At 44.5% G+C, this 21,694-nt stretch overlaps 1 protein-coding gene across 1 annotated transcript in view; it reads right to left on the bottom strand.

The window, feature by feature from the left end:
- Positions 1–21,133, bottom strand: part of LOC107127181 (putative uncharacterized protein encoded by LINC00299) — a 29,171-nt gene extending 8,038 nt beyond the window's left edge. The window contains exons 1-3 of the mRNA XM_015434029.3: positions 20,200–21,133; positions 8,371–8,492; positions 5,622–5,632 (exon numbers count right to left, since the gene is read on the bottom strand). Of these exons, the coding sequence (XP_015289515.3) occupies positions 5,622–5,632; positions 8,371–8,492; positions 20,200–20,387 (321 nt within the window). The 5' untranslated portion in view covers positions 20,388–21,133. The remainder of the gene's footprint in view (positions 1–5,621; positions 5,633–8,370; positions 8,493–20,199) is intronic.
- Positions 21,134–21,694: the final 561 nt, after the last annotated feature.

Here is a 21,694-nt window from a genome sequence, read left to right as displayed (position 1 = left end):
GGAAAAGGAACTTGTCAGTCAAACTGCATCCTGCCTAGCAGGGACTCCACACACTCAGGGAACCTCAGACCCCAGGACTTCGGACTGCGATGGACTCGGCGTCTCTGGCCAATGAGAACCAAAGTCCTTCACACATCCTATTCTCTGAGACAAGAAAACGTAGGTATGCTTTAGGGGAAAAACAAAAACAGACAAGGGCAGTGGGAGTTTTGATGAGCATAATCTTTACAAATCCTCGCTTTGGAATTCCAGCTTGGCCACCTACTAATGACATCATTTGGGCAAGTTTCTTAACCCCCCAGAACCTCAGTGTCCGCGTCTGTAAAATGACAGTTATAAGAATGCTACCTACTTCATCACAGTGTCGTAAAGACTTACTAAGATAATTCCTATTAAGTGCTGAGCACACTGCCCTCCATGCAGTCTGTTGTTTTTATGAGAGCGTCAATGTCGCCATTCACCTGCTGTGCAGTGTTGAGCAGATGATGAACGTGTGTGTCCTCCAGGGGCTCCTTCTGCGATATCCCCTAGGCAGCCAGACATGACTCAGCAACACAGTGCCAGGGCCAGATCCCTGGCTAGACACCGACGTGTGGGGTCCTCATCTCTGACCTGCCATTAAGCCACAGTGTGAAGCCTGAGCAAAGCCATTTCTCTAGGGACCTTGGTTTAGTTTGCTGGTAAAATACAAGTTTCACTCTAGGTGTTCTCTCAGCTATCTTCCAGGCTGTTTTGGAGCCAGTGCTTTCATACAAACGCGGGCTCATGCTGGAGCAGGGATGGCCATGGACGTCCTTAACTCTCCTAAGAGCCACCCAGGGCCTCTCAAGTCACCTCATCAGTTGTCCTCACGGGGAGCCACCCTCTGGGAGTATTTATATCCCTCTGCTTTGATTACAGCTGATTAGTAAATTTACAATGTGTTTGAATTTCACTAGACTTACATTTCACAACAGAGAGCAAGGTTTAGTCAACACTTTCATTTGCTAAGGGCAACCATCCAGGCTTAATAAGGCTTTCCCTAAACAGACACCTTCTTTACAAACCTCTAGGAAGCCAAGTGTTAAACAAAAGTTTAACTTGAGACTTTTCTCTTGATTCCCTATTATGGGCATTTGCAGTTTGCTTTGCAATTCCATTAGTAAGTGCACACTTGCGCACGTGCCTGCAAACGTGCACACACGCACAATGGAGCAATGCCCCAGTGTGACGGTTCCTGATGGCCAAGAACAGCACTGGGTATTTGCATGGGCAAAGACTTTAACAGCGTGAACAGGATTTTCTGAACAAGTCTGGGGATAAAATACCTATCCACTGCCAGAGTAAATTACCAAAAAGCAAAGGAGAAAAACAGTTCTTCCAAAGACAGTCATCTAACATCCTTACTCCCTGCGCACAGATTACCAGGCTTCCCAGAAGTCAATCTTAGGCGAGATAAAGAACAATGGAAGGTACTTACAAGTTTAAAAAAATCAAATTTTTGCTTCTGGACTCCCATGCTATGATTGGCCTGAGAAAAAGAATTGTATCTCTATGGGCCTCAGTTTCCCCATATGTGAAATGAGAGTTTCAATTAAGCACTATCTCAGATCCTTTCTACTTTCAAAATCATAGGAAATCTCTGTAACAGATTTTTTAACCCATCTGAGGCCTTGGGTCACTATGAGTATCTGATAAACACATGGGTCTTATCTCCGGAAATATAGACAATGGCTCATAAACACGGAGAAGTTTACACAGAGTGAAAGAGGATTCAGAGGACCCCTGAAGCCTGTCTCGGAGGATGGGTTTAAAACTCTCGACTCTGGAGGAGATGTTGAAAGACAATTTCTCCAAAAGAGAGGCAGAAGATACAGTAGTTAGGGAAGTCTGGAAATCTGAAATTTTAATTTAGAAATAGATATCATGATTTTGTTGTGAGCTCTGAAGAATTGAGCCACGATTCTGTGTAATGCCTCTAAGACAAAGATGAGACGTTAAAGCAGGTTCGTAACCATGGTCAGCTATGTAAGCGGTACATAAGGCCAGTTAACAGTGTGGAGTCAGGTTTGAGAGATGAGGTGGCATGGGAATGTCTGGGGCTCTGGGTAATAAGTTGAGAATTTTCCCAGATGCTCTGTCCATGTTCCAGAGAAGGTAGAAAGCTGGCTACCGACCAAATCCGATTTTGACATTTCTGTAAGATAGTGCCAAGCACTCAGATCTCATCAGTCCCGTGTCAGAGGCAGCAAGGCACCACACCATGGTTGGATAACCCCACATTCAATCCATTTTACTGAAAACAGCACAAATAAACTAAGAATCAGAGCACTCAATGACTCATATCAGAGGTATGAATTGAAAGTCAACACTTGTGTATAATCTAACTGAAGGAGAGTTTATAGCACAGAATTATCTCTGTTGAAAAGAAAACTCCAAATGCGTGTGTGTGTGTGTGCGTGTGTGTGTGTGTGCGCGTGTGTGCACACTCACCATTTTAGGCAGCACTGCTCCTTCTAAGAAAATGAGAAAGAAGAAGAAAAAGCAACTCAAAACTTTTGTTTGATTTAGCAACAAAATTTAAGAATAATTGTCAAAGTTATCGCTGGAATCATGATATTAAAAGAGTGATTCATTCTGGTATATTTCCAGAGACAGTGTTTACCAGGAACTCCCTACTCCCTCTGCATCCATCACTCAGCATGGTATGTTTGCCCTGGCTTCAATTCTCTTTTTCAAAGGAACATTTTGGAGTGTGCGGCTACCTATACCTGTCTGTTTAGTGATGATGCCACTCAGCAGTGCATGTCAATTTAATACATGGGAACCTTCGTCCCCCACTAAACTGTAGTAATACACTTACATGCCAGGGCCCTACACTCCTTGTTGGTGTAGCTCCACAACACCTAGTATGATGATTGGCACATAGGTGTAGCCCCACAACACCTAGTGTGATGCTTGGCACATAGGTAATCGTAAGTGTTGGTAAATTACATTAAAAGTTCGTTCTGGGCCAGGCGTGGTGGCTCACGCCTGTAATTCCAACCCTTTGGGAGGCGAATCACCTGAGGTCAGGAGTTCGAGACCAGCCTGGCCAACATGGTGAAACCCTGTCTCTACTAAAAGTACAAAAATTAGCTGGGTGTGATGGCGGGCACCTGTAATCCCAGCTACTCAGGAGGCTGAGGCAGGAAAATTGCTTGAACCCGGGAGGCGGAGGTTGTAGTGAGCCGAGATCACGCCACTGCACCGCAGCCTGGTGACAGATCGAGACTCCATCTCAAAAAAAAAAAAAAAAGGTTCTCTCTGAGGCCACTGAACGTAAGGTAGTGGCAAAAACACTGGCTGCGAGGCAAGGCACTGAGTCCTCATTTTGCCACTCACTAGGTGCTTTAACTTCGGAACTTTTAACTTCCCCCAGCCTCAGCTTCCTTAATAAAATCAAGAGTTTGGATCAAGCGTGAAATCTAAGTCCAATTTGGTTTTATCTTCTATGTGGGATTGTTACCCAAGAACCCAGCTTCAGAAGCGACTCACCTGGGCTCCTGCCCATCCAAGTAATCGAAGTATAAAGACACAGGCAGCCCTTCAGGCTTACGTGCTGGCTCTGCATCTTGGCGGCGTGTGGGTGGGTGTATGGAGGCTGGCTTCCCTGTTTCCGGTGGCTTCTGATTTACATGGAGCCTGAAACCTATTCTGGCACCAACTGCATTTTAAAGCCCTTTGAAAATGGTCTTATCTGAGGATTACATTTGAAAATTGCACTAAAGGCCCACGTTGCCTCAGGAAGAACCTGCGCTTATCAAAGCCCACGGGTAGTGAAATGGCTCCCATCTGGGGAAGCCTTTAGAATCCATTACGTAATTGGAACACGGGCTCTGGGGGGCTCTGGGTGGAGAAGCAGCTCCACTTTCCTGAGCCCACTTGAATGTTGCCGACAAGTGAAAAGAAAGGTAGAAAGAAGGGAGAAGGTAGAAAGGAAGGGATGCAGGTGGTCAACTTCCAGAGGTCTATTCTCCCTCGTCCGAGTGATCCCAAATGATCTCCCAGAAGCCAAAGCAAGAAGCTTTGGCGGGAAATCAGTGCTTTTAGAGGCATTACGGTCATGGAAAGGCGGCCTGCAGACTCAGGGTGCATCTCCTGCCGACCGCAGGGCCCTGCTCTCTGGCTCTTCTACCTCAGGGTGACTTCTCAGTTCTCTCTCCTCCTGGCAGGGTCTTCCCTGACCCCGCCTCTACCCCCCACATACCATGCCCTTCCCTGCCACCAGGCCTGGCTCTCCTGAATGCCTGTCTTGTCTCCATTGCTGCGTTCACCTCACAGATGATGATCTGTGTACATTTCCGTCTCTCCTATTGGAATGAAGTTTCTCTGAGGCTAAAAGTTGGTGTCTGTACTTTCTGTAGTTAGCACACAGTTGGCACACAATACAAGTTCAACGAAAGACTAACTGAATGACTGAAGAAACGAATGAGCAAAACTGGGAAGGTGGGGATAACCCAGGAACACATTTATCCAATAAACTCTTACTGAGGGCCAACTCTGTTGCTAGACTGAGGGGACAGTGGGACTCACAGGATGGCGGGAAGACAGGGATGTTCTCAAATTTTGCCCCCTCTCAAGAGGCAGGTACACTTCTCGGTACTTTCTGGAGTGCATTGCAATTCTGAGTTCTGTGTCCATGTCTTTGGTCCCCGAGCTAAATGACCCAGCATGGAAACAAGGCAGCAAGTGCTGATGAGGGTCCCTTCTGGTCACTTCTGGTCCTCCAGGGCATGCTTCGGAAGATCCTGTCCTGTAAATGATCAGCTTCCCCTGGGAAAGAGCTGAGAAGCTGACCAAGACTGGCGACCCGGGAGAAGGCAGCAGTGTTCTAAATAGGAAAGCTGCGATCTGTATCAGGCCAGACCCTCTAGGACAGCCAAGAGGATCCGGCATGCTCAGTGTGCAGAGGGAACAGGACATTGGCACAGCTGCAGCGATGGCCAGAGCGTGAAGGAAGAAGCTGCAGTAGGAACCCAGGAGGTGGGGAGGCCCGGCTGGGGACTGAAGCCTTGGCCGCGGCTAGGGCAGGATGTCGGTGCCTGATCTGCTCTGTCTTGTTCCAGCCTCCTGGGACAACTTACCGGGTCTGAGGTCAGGCGTATGACAGTACAATGGGATAGAGTCTGAAGTTAGCACATCAGAACCCTGACAATCCTTTCTTTCATCCTAACATCCAGGACACACGTGGCCTTGAATATTTCACACTGTAAATCATATGTGTCCACACATACCTAGATTTTGAAACTGGACTGCTTGGGTTCAAGCTCTGGCTCTGTCAATTACTAGCTATGAGACCTTGGGCAAATTACTTAACCTCTCTTTATCTCAGTTTCCTCACATGAAAATGGGATAATCATAGTATGTACCTAACAGAATTGTCAGGATTATAAGAGGTAACATATGCAAGTCACTTTGAATAAGCCCTGGCACATAGTCAGTGCTATGTATGTTGTTGTTATCATGATTGTTAATATTATTTATATATTAACATAGAGTTATGCATGTATATGCACTCTGATTTTATAGTGCTGTATACTAAATGATGACAGGGAGAGAACAATCACCTGGTTAACATGGCTATGTTAGGAGAGGGGGACTTTTACTCCATCTGAAACCAAGTGGCAGAGGGCATGTGGTGGCGATGGGGTGGGGGTGGCTGGGTATGTGTGCATTCCCTGGATGGAAATTTATAACGAAATGGGTGGCAATCATTTCCTGTTGTTAGATTACTTACCTGACGGGGCTAATAATTAAGAGTTGGTGAGAAAGGCAGATGTAGTTTAGAGCAGGAGGGCACAGGATCCCACTCCCGAGTCCTGCAGTAAAGTGCCTGTGTGTGGCCTGGTCAAGCCGCCCACTGTGGCTGGGCCTGGGGTTCCTCCTTTAAAATACAAGGATACTTAAACTAGAAGTGGCATGGAGAAAGACTAGCACCCCAGCTCAGCACCCTGGTGGCTTCTCACGATTTACTCCTCCGACTTCTCGGCAGCTCCGAGAGACAGGCAAGCAGACTGAGCAGCTTAACTTTACAGATGGCGGCAAAGGCTTGGCTCTCATGGGAGTGAGTGACCTGTCCTTGAGCTCAGATCTCTTGACCTCTGGGGTCTAGAAAAATTACCAAGGCAAGCCTGGGGGAATGGGCCCCAGAGAAGGGGGGCACCCCACAAGTAAACAGGAGAAGTGGGGTGTCTTTCTAACTAACCCTCTTATCAACGTTCCGAGTATTTGCCCTCAAATGGTTAACCAAAGTGACACCCAAGGCAGAAGCGGGCCTGGAAAGATCTCTGATGCAGAGAGGCTTGTGTGGCGGGAGGGTGTGTGGGAGGAAGGGAGGAAGTGGCACTTCGGTGGCTTTGTGCAATTATTTTCCAAGACTAACAGGATGCTGTTGTCTTCAAACAAACCTGATGTCCTTGTGCCCTATTGCCCTTGATTTAGATCAGTTTCAAAGACAACTTCCCCCAAGGTGATCCGGACACGTGATGCTCCTTTTAAATTGTCCTTCAGAATGCCTTTGAAGTACTGGTCCTTGCTAGTGGGTCCATTTTCCTTGGCCCAGCTAACTATCAAGTCGTTTTCAAAGTAGTTTCTTTCAAAAGTAGCCCCTTTGAAGTAGTTTCTCAGTAGACATTTTGGCATCAAGCTGTACAGACGTTTAAGTAAAATATCACATCAGCCACCAGGCTGCTTCAGAGGCCAAAAGCTGCACGAGGTTTATCATGTATCATGATCTAAGTATCCTACCCAGTAAGTGAGAGAGGGTTCCCAAAAAGGCAGAACAGAGACAAAGGTCGAAAAGCAAAGCCATCTCACCCCCTTGCTCATTTGCCCACTCACTTCAAAGAGGCATAAGGAGCCCAAATCTGTACTACCTCTATTCTAGAAATGAATGAGGCACAGATCCTGCCATCAAGAAGAACCCTGAAGAATGAAAGGAAAGGCTGACACCAGCCACAGTGATGAGAGGGAAGCTCAGGACAGGTTAGGAGGCTCCGGAGGGCAGAGAGGCTGTTGGCTGTGGCTAGAGGAGGTTTCTGGGATGAATCTGGAAGGATAAATGGGGTTCTTTCATGTGCTCTATCTCTAGAATGCAGTGGTTTATCCAGAGGTGTGCTCAGTTGAAAAAAATAAAACTTGATTTTCAATGTTTGCCAAATTCCTTATTGTAAACACTCCCACCTAAGAATGGCAAATTTTAAGTTACCAGTGGAGACCAACATGACTTCACTGAATGCAGAGTTGGGCAGAGACAGGCAGTGGCCACCATGATACAGTATGCCACCCTATAGATGGGAGGGGCATAGATACCTTCAGGAAAACAGATCATAGCAAAATAATTAGGAAGTGATTAATTTGAGTATTTATCACCTTTGCTTTTGCTACCATTTGTTTTGTTGTAAATTTTTTAAACTTAATGTTTAATAATGGCTGTGTTTAATAACCAGCTCCCCAGATTCCTCAAAGTGTAACAATTAGCTCTCATGAACTGACACAAGCCAGCTCACACACTCCGGGCTATTTCTTCACTCACCTCTACAGCTGTGGTCTGAGCTACCATTGCTCCTGCAGGAATGCGGTTCTATCCTTCTGCTCGGTCTCCCTGCCTCAAAAGCAGTGGCTACTCCTCCCATTGTACCCCGCTTCCAACCTATGCTCCACAGGGTAGCTGCAGAGTGGAGTGTGACCCTGCCATCCCCCTGATTGAACCCGCTGATGGTTCTCGGTGTTTTTTCATTCTCCCTGTGGTGTGGACCCCTGCCCATGCCCTGAGTCCTTTCAGCCCCAACTCCTGCTCTCTACATTCACAGGACCCCTGCCCATGCCCTGAGTCCTTTCAGCCCCACCTCCTGCTCTCTACATTCACAGGACCCCAGGACTCCCCTGCCCCAGATGTCTGGAAGCCCCTTCTCTCGTTCTTCATGACAGCAAGCTCCTGCCTGTCCTTTCAGATCTTCACTTAGATTTGACTTCCCCTGGGAGATTTTCGCTGGTCCCTGAGAGCAGAGGCGGTGCCTCCTCTGTGCGCTGGTGGGGTCCTGGGCTCTAGCCACAGAAGCACCTGTCAGGTGGATGTTGGTGAGATGGTTTTATGGCACCTGGCTGAGCGCGAGGCCTGATGCAGACGGTCCGGGTGTGACCCCTGGCTCTGCCACTCACTGGCTTTGTGTCCTTGGAAAAGCCACGTCACACCCCTAAGCCTCTTTCTTTCCCTGTAGAATGAGGATAACAGCAGCCTCTCCCTCCTCCCTCAGAGGGTTATTTTGAGCCCTGAATGATTTCACGTGGATTGAGTGCCTTGACCATGGGTGTATGGTCAGTACTAAATACGAGTTAACTAATACCGGCTTTGTCTCCTGTGTTTGCCCCACACCTGATCCCCATGCTGGTGGAGGCTGTTTCCATCTTTTGTCTGTGGTTTCCATAAGTGCAGCCAGTGTGGAACACCCAGTAGAGGCTCAGGCACTGCTGAAATGGAAAATCCAGAGAATGAGTGGCCCACGGAAGGCAGAAGACATGGGCCCGCCTGCTGAGAGAGAGCAGGTGAGGAGGCCAGAAACTTATTATTCCTCACAGTTTTGGAGGTTGGAAGTCCAAGGTCAAAGTCCAGCAGGGTTGGTTTCTGGTGACGGCCACCTGCTGGCTATGTCTCCACATGGCCAGAAGTGTGCTCGTAAACTGAGAGGCAAGGCGCTCTCTGCTGTCTCTTCTTGTAAAGACACACATATGATTAAGTCAAGGCCCCACCCTTATGACTCATTTAACCTTAATGACTTCCTTAGAGGCCCCATCTCCAAATACAGCCACACAGGAGGTTAAGGCTTTAGCATAGGAATTGCAGAGACACAAACTTTCAGTCCATAGCAACCTCTTGCCCTAGACCCCCGTGGCTCTGTACACAGAAAGAACAACACTGTGCTCCCCGCATTCTCTGGTGTGGAGAGGTGAAAGGGGAAAACCATCTCATCAGCACTCCACCTAAGCCAGCTGCTCCAGCCACGGCTGCTAATGACCAGCTAAGGGTGTCCATTGCTTCTGGAGCCTGAGCATTTGTTTTTTTAAAAAACAGGGGACCTTATTCGCTGTTAACTGCTGAGATGAGAAATTATGGTCAGACCATTCAGGTGCTCAGCCTTTCAGCTGAAGTCGCCTCCGCGGGGCCTGCCTCTGCCTCTACATACTCAGAATTTTCCAGCCAGTTCAGTTTCTGTCAAGTAATTATTTACAAATTAGATTCCCAGGGAATACATGATCAGAAAATGTAAGCATGACACCCTTAAATCACAACAAACTATTGTTCAATAAAAGACAAACCATTCACCCAGTAGCCAATGTTAGAAAACTCAGGGACCTGCCACAGCACCAGCCCACAACTGAGAGTATTTATCACCACTTAGTCTTCCTGAGTGCAGCTGAGAATGTACACAGGGACAGTGACTGATAGATGCTCTCTAGTCTTAGGGTATCATTACACAATACTTTTTTCCAAATTATTTTCTCAATTCAAAATACTCGGGCACTCTATAAAATACGGGAATTATTTATTTGTGGTTTCATTAAAGTTATAATTGCTTGTTTTAAAGCATGTACTATTGCTAGGAATAGGTTAGGTATTATGACATATCCTGCAAAATATCTTCAAATAGCCAGTCCCTCCGCCTCCCTAGAACACAGCATATGTTACTCAATGTTATGGATGTTCCACTAGAAAGACTACATTTACCGCCCTCTCTCTGGCTGGGTGTGGCCATCTGAGCTCTGGCAGAGGCTGTGCAAGATGAAATGTGTATGTGGGGGTGTATGTGGGGGTGTATGTGGGGGTGAAATGGCAAGGCGGGGGGGCTTTCAGAAAGGCTGCCTCTTAAAAGCAGAAGGGAAGGGAGTGGCACTCTTTTCCCTCTTCCTCTTTTCTCCTCTCTGAAATATGGATGTGATATCTAGAACACCCACAAATATCTTGACCATGAGATAACCTTGAGATTTAAGCAAGCCATGAGCTAGCATAGTGGAAGAATAAGACAGGAGGGGCCTGACTGGGGGTGACCATGCCACGGTCACCCAGCCATCCACAGCTTGAGTTCACAGAGAGAGTGAACTAGCCTTTGTGTCACTGGAGCGTCTGTCCGTGGGGTGTTCTGTGATGTGCACCCGCACCTGATCCTCAGGGCTGCCATGCACATGTCACGCTAGGGTCGGTAGCAGGCGCATTCATCGGAAACCCAGAGCTCATTTACAGACAGTGTATTTGTGATTCTTTCATTGATTCACAGACAAATTATTTGCTGAAGCTCTGTTTGCTAAGCTTTCAAAAGCCAATTCTCTCCCCTAAGGTTCCCAATCTAGTTCAGACATAAAATCAACCATTATGTTGTTAAGATATAAGGCAAGATATCTCAAGCAGGACGACTCTCCTGTGCGAGAATTGTACTAGTGTCAAAATATTGGAATTGGATATGGCTAGTCTTTCTTTCTCTTTGAAGATCTTCAGGATAGAAATTTGGGAGAGAGGTGGCCAACAGGGCAATGCGTGTGTGCGTGTGTGTGTGTGTGTGCATACATGTGCTCTTGTGCATGTGAGGATGTTGGAAGATAGAGAAGGCAAGATAGAGAAACAGAAGAAAAGCATATGACGCTGCAGATAAATGCAACCAAATTAATATTTCCTCCCAAAGTCCCATAATTCTTAACATTTACATCTAAACACTAACTTATCTGCACTTAAGGGTTGTGAAAACTCTAGCCACCATAGCAAAAAATTTAGTATAGCTCAACTCCATATAATTTTATTATTTCCAATAAAAACAAAATGTTAAGTATATAACTAAATAGAATTGGGTTTTTATGTTTATGTAAGACTCTTCACATCATTAGACTCACCCATCTAAAAACTGCATTTTCTACCATGGCCCCAAGTATAAAAAGGATGATTACCGTCATCTCAAGACATCTACACAATCCTGGGACAAACCCAAACAACTATGACTCTCCCAGTGGGGGAAAGGTCATTTTGATAGTTCTCTTATGTTACCTATTACTAAATTCACAAATTTCAAATTATAGTCACATTATTTGAAATTATAAATACAACATGCCTAGAAGAAGCCCCACTAACATGTGAGCACAGCTCGGAGGCAGAATCAGCCACATCGTGTACTTTACACTGAAACTCCACTCTTTTTCAAGAGTGTGTTAATGGCCTCTGCCTGCAAGTGTGGGCCCATGTGCTTTTTTCCAAAAACCAAAATGACAATAATTAAACCAGGCAGCTGCTGCCCCCAGCAATATGACAACCTCTCCCTGCTCCCTGGAATTTGCCGGAATCACCCTACTTGAGCTCATCCCGTTCGAATTAGCTGCTCCCTCCCTGTGCCCTGGCAATCTGGGTGAGTTTCCCATCTATTAGCTGAATTATTCAGATGTTTTCCCACAATGGCCCTAGCAGTCCTCATATAACTAGTTTCTAAATCAACAGTGAATTACATTATTGACAATCTGAGCAGATTAATTAAGAAATCTGTCAGGAATGACGCGATGAGAGCTGGCTCCTGTTCAAGGCGGATCTGCAGTCTTCAAGATACAAGCACGCCTGATGTGGCTTTGGAAGTGAGGGGTGAGGAACAGCAGCAGACCCAGGCACAGGCCACTCCCGCTGGGCTTAGCAGGACAGCCAGCATGGGCAGGCTGGGCTGGAGGTAGTAAGTCTCACACTCACACAGCCTCACAGGGCTGCTGGCTGGCTTGCATCAACCAAAGTGTGGGGCTGAAAAAAACATCCTGTGTACCCTCAAGCACTTTTTCAACGTGAGCTATGTATTGTTACTCCCATACGCAGATCCTGGGTGAGAGAAACCATCATAACTATGTCAGAAGAGGCTACTTGGCTTTTAGGCTTTTAAATTCCTGTGTTTAGGGGGGCTCTCAGGCCCCCCAAAAGCCAAACAACCTAGAAAACCCATTTTGGTGCCCAGCAACAAGAAAGCAACTTCTATTCTATATCCATCTATTCCTCCATGCAGTAGTCCATTTTCACACTGCTATAAAGAAATGCCTGAGACTGGGTAATTTCTAAACTAAAGAGGTTTCATTGATTCACAGCTCCACTTGGCTGGGGAGACCTCGGAAAACTTACCATCACGGCAGAAGAGGGAGCAAGGTATGTCTTACGTGGCAGCAGGAAAGAGAGGGAGTGAGCAGGGGAAACTGCCACTTTAAAACCATCAGATCTCATGAGAACTCATGAAAACCATCAGATCACGTGGGAACTTCCTCACTACGAGAACAGCATGGAGCCAACTGCCCACACGATTCAATCACCTCCCACCAGGCCCCTCCCTTGACATGTGGGGATTACAATTCCGGATGAGATTTGGGTGGGGACACAGAGCCAAACCATATCACTTCATAATAAAATTTTAGTTGATTTCTCCAGAGAATCTTGCAATCAAAACCCAACATAAATGCAAGTAATAAATAAAAATTAAAAATCAGAATATCACAGAATTCTGTTTGATCTAATTGATTTGAGAATTTTTTGAGACCCTACTCGATCCACCAGCAATAATTTTGCAAATTTTCAGTGGCTAACACAAAAGATGTAAATTCCAAAGTCCTAGGTTCAAGTTTGAATGAAGCACTTAGGAACTGGGTAGCCCTGCATCAGCCACTCCCAAAGCTGAGTGTTTTCACCTGCAAAGATCCCTGCCTTCCAGGCTGCTGTGAGGATCAGGTAGAAAAATGTGTTTGAAAGAGGGAATGGCTGATGTGTTACCCAACACACAACTTAAATATCTCATTTCATTTCATATTTACAACAACCTGCAATAAACGCATTATCTCTGTTTTAAGAATAAGGACATGGAGGCTTAGGGAAGGTGAGTACATTTTTCAATATCAGAGAGTTGCTAGTAGCAGAGGCTGCCCCTGAGCCCCAGGCATCAGATTCCCACATGAGGTTAGGGGTGTCCTGGGCAACTTGGGTTGTAGCTGAGCTCCAGAGGGTGAGTCAAGGTTTTCAGTAGAGAGGGAACATGGTGAGGTCAGGAATGCTGGGAAGGAGGGTGCCCTGGGCATTCTGTAGAGGAGCCACTGTAGGACCGGGGTGCTGTGTGGGTGCATGGTGTGTCTGAGAACCAGCAAGTGGTCTAATGAAGCCAAGCGGTGCCAAAGGAGCCAGGCAGAAGGTGAAAGAGTGGCCGTGACAATTATCCTAATAGCAACAACCATAGCAGCAACCTGATTGACACTAACGAGAATGAGCTGGGGGTCTGATGGCGTTCAGGGTTTTTCACACATGCTAATTAACCCAGTGCTCCTCTCACCACGTGATCAGTGAAGACAGTGAGGCCATGAGGAGTGACGTCACTGGACATTGGTTATGAAGTGGACTCTGAAAGCCTGAAGGACAAGAGGAAATGTGTGGCCTTGAACAACGAGAGACAATCATCAGAAGGGCAGGTGGCTGCACAAGCCGTGAGCCTCCCATCACTGAAGCTTTCAGGCAGGAGTTAGAAGAACATTTTCCTGGGATGTTGTAAAGTAATTCTGACACCTTATCTCTTCTACCTCCAGATTCTGTAAGGCTCAGAAGTGGGATCAGTCTTCTGACCTGGTGTTCTTCAGAGTCCTCATTGTGAACACCCAGTCACCTAACAGAACCTAGGGCAAAGAAGGGTAGAGTTTATTGATACCAAAAATGGGAATAAATTAAAAGGAATATCTTCCTAGATCAGAGATGAGACTGTTCAATCCATGATGATATGCAGTTGGGACAAGGTCAGGAATGAAAAGAAGCTACAGAAATGCAAGTCAGGAAGAGAGACCTTGACCAGAAGGAATGAATGCAGATAAGACTGTCTCCAAAGACTCAGGGCAGGCCGGGCATGGTAGCTCATGCCTGTAATCCCAGCACTTCGGGAGGCTGAGTTGGGTGGATCACTAGAGCCCAGGAGTTCGAGACCAGCCTGGGCAACGTGGCAAAAATACAGTAATTAGCCAGGCATGGTGGTGCATACCTTTAGTCCCAGCTACTCGGGAGGCTAAGGAGGGAGGATTGCTTAAGCCCAGGAGGTAGAGGTTATTGTGAGCCATCATCTGCCACTGCACTCCAGCCTGGGCAACAGAGCAAGACCCTGTCTCAAAAAAAAAAAAAAAAAAAAAAGACTCAGGGCTGCCTGCTGGACCTGCTCAGACCTGCAGAGTGGGTGCTGATTTAGGACAAGAATAGTATCAATTTGAGGTGGACTCTAGAAACCACTAGTCTACAGCGGCCTCATATCTTATCACTCACTGCTGTTTGCTTGGAAATCTGCAGAGTCTTCAGTTCCACTACTCAATGAAGCATCCAGGGCTCTGGGGGCTCCTCTCAGGGGCAGACTTGGGGCATCAAGCATCCTTTTCAAGCATTCCCCTTCCCCCCAACCTCAGCCAGAGCAAGAGTCTCTGATTAATTTATCATATTTGGTTTATCTTTGAGACTGTGTTGAATAAAAGGGTTTGGCTGCTTTTGTAGACTAAAAACGCTCTCCAAAAACATTAAAGACTGTTTGTTTTTCCTGCTCTGTAAAACACCTAATTCTATGCACTGTGCTGAAATATTTTTGGAGGTGACAATGAAGATTTTGACATAAGAGTATCCTGATTTTCCAAGAATTCTTAGATTCTAAAATTCTGCATTTTCTGACATTCTGATTTCCTACTGCCAATCAAAGAGTGACAGTCCACACCTGACTCTTCGTCCCAGGTTTTCTGTGGTAGAAACTTTCTCTCCCTAATGAGCTGAAAGAGTTTTTGAAAACATTAGAAAGAAGGAGACAATATTAAAAGCATAAAGCCTGTGGGTAGAAAAAATTCAAGACCAGAGAATAGAAGAAAGCCTCCTGCTTTAGTGACTGAGAAATTATCCGTTATGTAGCCAGCCAGAGGGACATACAGTGGTGGAGATAGCCATGTTCATCACACAAAAAGCCGAACCCCTCCATGAACCCACCCAAGCATACACCTGTCTCCAGGCTTACATAGTGGAGACTAAATCATTCCAAGTTGCTAAGACCTGCCTTTAAAGGTTCCTGAAAGATGTTGCAATCATTCTGGGAAACAGATCTATGTATCATTCAAAATGAGCTCATCAACATGATGCATAAATGGGCACCAATACAAAGTTTATTTCAGAGTAAATGGTTCTTTAGGAATTCATCTATTTAGAAACCAACAACTGACTAGGAGGATACATTATTTCTTTTGATGTGCTTTTTACCTATATTATCTCAGTTAATCCTTCAACAGCTCTCAGGGTAGCTGCTATTATCCCCATTTTATAGATGCAAGAACTAGGGCTCTGCAACCTCACATGAGCTACTTGCCCAAGCTACAGGTACTTGAGCCCAGGTCCTCTGATTAAGCATCTTGCATTCTTGCTCCTACACTGAAGGCTTTCAAACGGTGGCCCACAGAGACCCCGAACTAACAACAACAGTAATAATAATGATCCTAACAGCCATGGTAATAGCTCACATGTGTTGAGTACTTAATATGGACCAGCCACTCTGTTGAGCATTTTAGACACTTTATCTTTTTAACTTTCTCTGGAATTCCATGAATGATTCCATCACTTGACCAAGGTCACACAGATAACATGGGGTGAAGCTGAGCTGAAACCCAGGAGGCATCAGATTGACCCACCATCACCTCTCCTTCCATGGGATACTTCAGGGACCATATCTGTGGGTGGGAAAACAAGAGGTGGGCACAGCGGCAGGTCCTGGGGCTCCCAATTGTTCTTCAAACAGAGCAGCTCTTCTTTCTGTCTTGGGATTCTGTGAAGGCAGTGACAGAGCAGAGGGTCACAGAAGGGCTTCGAGGTGGCCTTTAGCTCTGCCTTCTCAGGACTTACACAATTTCTTACCCAATCACCACAAATGAACACATCCACTAATGAGAAACAGGATGCTTGCTATGCAAACACAGGTGCAAGGCAAGTCCCCAACCAAAGGACTCATCTTCACACCCAGGTACCACTTGAGATTTCATTTAATGAAAGAGTTCTGTGGCAAGCATAAATAATTTACTTAATTAAAGTTTCCAAATGGCTGCAGTGGCAGCCAAGCAATGGTATTTCTACTATTCCAAGATGGGGTGCTTCAGACACTTGCTTCTCAAAGAGATAGCCCATGGACCGGCAGTGTCAGCCCCACTGCCAGTTAGTTAGAAACTCACAACCCAGTAGGTTCCACTCAAACCGATGAGTCAGAACCTGTATTTAATGAGATCTCCATGAGATTTGCATGGAGATGAAAATTCGCAACATATGGCTCTAAAAGACCACCAAGTAAGGCAATTTGAAAAAGGGACAAGATTCCAAAACTTCCGAGTGATTTCCAGCACTGACTTGGGATCTCTCTTCTTCATTATCCATTTGATGAAGGCTATGCCTTCAGAAGTCCCTAAGCATTGGTCTGTTCGTCCTCAATAACATCGCATAGTTCACCACAGACTTATCCTGGTACAGCGCTTGCCTCTGGGAGTGGAGCAGAGGCCAATTATGGTAGCCTCACACAGAAGCATATGACTTTCTTTTAATCCTTGAGTGGGGAAGTGCAGTCATCTTTGCAGGGCTGAAGCTGTCAAAGACGAGAAACTTCTTTTATAATAAAACCCAGAGGGAATTATGTCTTGCTTGATTCTTACCTTAAAAGTCTCAAATGCAGCACATGTGCACTTAGATTTGGAGTCCATGAAGAGGCTTAATCATATTTTACATGAAGAAAGACCTACTCACATGACCCTGGGCAAGTTACATAGACTTTCTGAGCCTCAATTTTTTTCATCCATAAAATAGAAATAGTAATAGTATCGACTTCACGGCATTGATTGAATATGTGCAAAGTGCCAAGAACACATGATAAGTATGTATATGGCACACGGGCACACACACACACACAGAGAGAGAGAGAGAACAAGAGAGACAGAGGCAGAGCAAGAGCGAGAGCAAGAGTGAGAGAGAGAGAGAAAAAAAAAATGAGTTAAAAGTGTGTTATTTTTGCACGGTTAAATTCCAGAAGTAGAGCGGTTATTATTTTCTTCCTTACACTCTTCTATATTTTCAAATTTTCTTCAATGAATACTTGTGATTTTAACAATCAGAAAAGATAATCGGAATGATGTGTCACTACAAACGGCTAGTGGAAAGCCATGACTTCTGGAAGGCTGATGGTGCAGAAGCTGTGGAGTGTAATGAGAAAACCACAGAATTACCACATCATGACCTTGCCACGTCAGGGCCATTATACCTTGGCCAAGTCCCTTTGCCTCTCCAGACCTCATTTCATCATTGGCAAAATGGAATCACGATGTCTTCTCTATAACTCCATTGCATTTCTAAAAAGGTCAAATCTGATCATGTATATAACGTGCTTTCTGCAATATAAAAGGCCTCCCTGTTATTATTTCTGTATTATTATTATCATTTATGGACAGAAAACATGAACACTCAAGGAAAAACATATTCACATTTTTTACTTTATATGAAAATGTTGACATCCATTATATCCATTATTTTAGGAATATTACATTGGAGATGAAAATAACACGGGCCCCTTCTAATATGGTTGAGTTTTACTGATATTCATTTATCTATGGATACAGGTTGAACTGCTTTAAAATACAATTGGTTAAACAAAAAGCTTAACCAGTGATGTAGAGAGTAAGAAAACAGCCTCCTCGTATCAGTCTTCCCAGTTTTAAGATGAAAAACTATAGACTGTTGAGTCCAGACTGGATGGGGGCTCCTTCACTAGAATACAACATACTGTTGAGAATTATTTTCCCCTGGGCAGTTTTCCTTGGTCCTGACACTTTCCTCTTCAATCTGTCCAACTAAAATATATTTACCCTTAGCACGTTCAATCCTTTTCAGAAAAAAACTACAAATGGTCATGTCAAATAATCACGAATTTATTTATTCTAAATATTATTACTACATAAACCTGCAATGTAAAATACTTTCTAACCTCACACTCCATGTTAAAACAAAACATATCGTGCAGACTCTTCTTAATTTATGACCAAGAAAATGTAGCTAGAAAGATGGAATCTTCTCATTTCAGATGATTCTGTAAATGAAAACAAGAGGTTTGTCATTAAGTGGTATTGATGATACCCACAGTGTTCATATGTTTGTCAATTTCATTAACCTCTCAAATTAGGTATTCATAATGTGTTAATGACAGCATAACACATCATTACATTATTCAATGTAATTTCGTGGATATTATGTATAGTTTGTAATGTTAGAATCTCTTGTCTTTACAGCTGTTAGAAAACATTATACTTTCCAAGATGATTAGGGACGTGTGAATACCAAACAGCAGAATCCACAGCTCAAATAATGGTCCCTGCTTGGCCTTGAATTCTGATCAGGGTATGACTAGACAGTTTCCACTGACAAAGGACTAAGCTCCCTTTAACGTGTTATACAAGAACTAAAGAATCACAAAGCTGACAGAGAGCTTGAGAATTTGTCAATTAAATTTCTTCCCTTCAGGCTGGTGGTGATAAATGGAATTATTATCTAGCAAACAGTCTCTCCCTCTCTCTTTGGAATAGAATACACTTTGCTGCCCCACTGACTATTGAGGGGATTGGCCAGTGTCTTGTTCTAGTCTAGGAAATGTAAGCAAACCTGATAGGAGCAAAGGTTTTAAATGTGCTCTCATGGCTGGTGTGTCCTCTTGCACTCCTGTAATCCAGCGTGAGAAGAATATGGCCCAGAGATCCCCTTCCCTTTTAGTGTGGGCCCCAGAATAAGCCCCCTGGAGCAGCTCTGAACCTGAACTGAACTTGGAACCAAGCCCGACCAAGCCCAATAAGATTAGCAGAACCTCAGCCAAACCACAGATGCACGGCTAGCTAAGAAACATAAACATTCATTACAAGACACTGAGAATTCAAACTTGTTTGTTACACAGCGTTCTCAGGGAAATCGTAGACTCATACAACGGCAGAACTCTTTAACTGTTCTGTTAAACTGACAGTTGTTGCAATAGGATCATGGAATCTTCTGAGCTTTGACTTCAGAAGACAGCATTTTTGTCTCTTTCATTAAAATCTTGGCACTTACACAAAATGATATCGGGTGTATCGCTTAACTTGCTGTGTGTACTTCAGTTTTCTTATTCATTCATTTGATAAATCAGTCACTCACATACATTTTTTTAAGTTCTTTTCATGTTCATGTTCATGTTTATTATGCTAACCACTGCAGATAAAATAGGGAATAAAATAGACATGTGTTTTTTGTTTTGTTTTGTTTTTTAACTACAGGGACCCACATTCTATAAAATCCATATAACTCCTGTTCTGTTAACCTTATGAGGTAAGTGGAAGAGATTATAAAAGAGAGAATGCAGTGAGATCATCTTTGTGACAGTACTAAAACAGTTGAAAGCCATGAGCAAATTTTAGGGAATTTTACTTTGAATTTTTAGGATTTTTATTGTTTGCAATCTAGCCCAAATTTTCAAAGATCCATGATCCTGCTTATGATAAATCTATGTCCAACTCTGAAACAGCTATTCTTATCTTCAGCTTGCAGAAAAATGGAAATCTTCATTTGTTTCATCAAATATTGTATGTGTTTGATATTAGCCAAGCTCTGAAGCCAGCATAAGATAACTAGGAATCCCTTACTTCATCTCTAAGGCTATTAGAGAAAAAAGATGAATGAATTCTTCCCTTCCAATGTTTTCTGATTTATTTATATTTTTTGAATTTGTGTGTGAATTGATGCTAATTCCTTCACTTTGGCAATTGTTTAGTAACAAGGTTTAAAATGGATGCATTTGAATGGCAGGACTTAGGTAAGTGAGTGTCAGTGAAGTGAGAGACAGCCCAGGGATCATAGACAAGTCGACTCCTAGAGCAGAAAGACACTCAAAGCATCACCCAATCAAACCCTCGCCTGCAGGTGCAAAACTCAAACCCAGTGGCTGCAGTACCACACTTTGGAAGAGCCAAGAATGACACTGGCAGCTCTCTATCACAATCCCATGTCCTCACCTTACTTAAACTCTACAGAGGGCGAAACAATCAGCTAAGAAAAAAAAAATCAACAGGAGGTATCTTTCATCTGCGATGCTCAGTTCTGGATTGGGAGATGGGTAGTAGAGATGTATGTACCTATCCAGAAAGCATTTCCAGTATCTAGGTGATCCGATCAGCTCAGCCAGGCAGCCTCCTTCAAAGTCATCATGTGCTTTTTCTCTCTGAACCATCAGAACCCAGCAGTTAAGGGCCCCTGCAAGGCTCTTATCTTGTTTGTGGCTGTTGGGGAAATGTTGGCTGTCAGTGTCACTGACAGCTGTTGCCCACATTTGCTCCTTCGCTCTCCCGTCTACGTAAATATACAGATGCAGCTCACATCCGTGGAGCACCCTCTATCCTCTCACTAGCCAATGGCTTTGTCTTCACTCTTTCCTGGCCCACCAGCAGTATGTTAAAGTAAAAGTAAGTGACTTGAAACAGCCCTCTCTACTTCTTTGCATGTATTTTACTTCTGATCTTTACAACTCTTTGAGGCATCCTTTATTATCCTCCTTTTACAGATGAGGAAATCAAAGCTCAGAAACTAGCTTGCCTAGGGTCCCACTGTTAATAAATGTCTGAACCAAAATTCACATCCAGATCTGCCTTCAGAACATTTCCCCTTCGCACAAAGGCACACTTCTTAACAACGGAAGGAGCTCCACAGTCACGTGGTGCTTTCTGCAGATGAATCCAGCTGGTCCTACTTCTAAAACCCACAAATATCAAATGAAGACGGAAAATGAAAACTGGGAATTTCATTTACATTTCACTCAGCTCTATAGTGTTACCTACGCCGATAAAGCCCTTCTACGTTTCCTCTGAAAAGGAAATCAAAAGGTTCTTTGTAAAACCTGAAACTCACCCAAGATCTCGTCATCCTGCCTCACAGCCCTTAAAGCCCCATTCGCATCTGCCTGGAAAGTATCTCTTGGTTATCACAGTTTAGAAGGAGGCATTAGTCTCACTAAGCTACTGGAGGGGTGAGTTAGACAAGCAACCCAGTAAGGTTTAAATATATATATAAAGCACAAGATGTTCTTACATCTGCCAGTGAGAGCATGTTCCTTCAGACTCAGAGAAGAAGCAGGGGAGGCATGGGGAGACCATGGCCAAGCTCAATCTAGAAGAGAATTAGGGGTGAGCACTTGTGACTGCAAAGTGCTTCAAAAATGAAAGTCTATCTCAATCCCAACACCTGCCTGGTAAACCCTGGTTTTTCCCATCCTGTCACCCCAGAGTAGTGGATGGAACCAGCCAATGCTCTCCCAAAAAAAGCCAACAGTGGTGGTCACCACCTTACATGGTCCTCATGCCTCACCCAAGATGACAACATATTCAAAGTGGAGATAGAAGTCCTTTTTTGCATCAACTTAAAAATAATATTAACAGTTCTGCTTCCACTTCTTAAGGCCATGGCAATCTTTCTCTCGTGGGCAGCGAATGATGGAGCTCAACTCTGCATCCATAGAAGAGATTAATTTGACCCACTTAAGGCTGCCTTTCTCGTGGCTGCTCACATTTACCAGGGACTGTCTAAACACAGTGTCCTGCTCTCAGAGGAGAGAGGCATTCTGTGTCATCAGGGGATGTCTGA

Source organism: Macaca fascicularis, chromosome 13 (genome assembly GCF_037993035.2).
Source record: "Macaca fascicularis isolate 582-1 chromosome 13, T2T-MFA8v1.1".
In the NCBI taxonomy this organism is placed as follows: Eukaryota; Metazoa; Chordata; class Mammalia; order Primates; family Cercopithecidae; genus Macaca; species Macaca fascicularis.
Note: the sequence above shows the minus strand (reverse complement) of the source record. Positions and strands in the feature narration are given on the sequence as shown.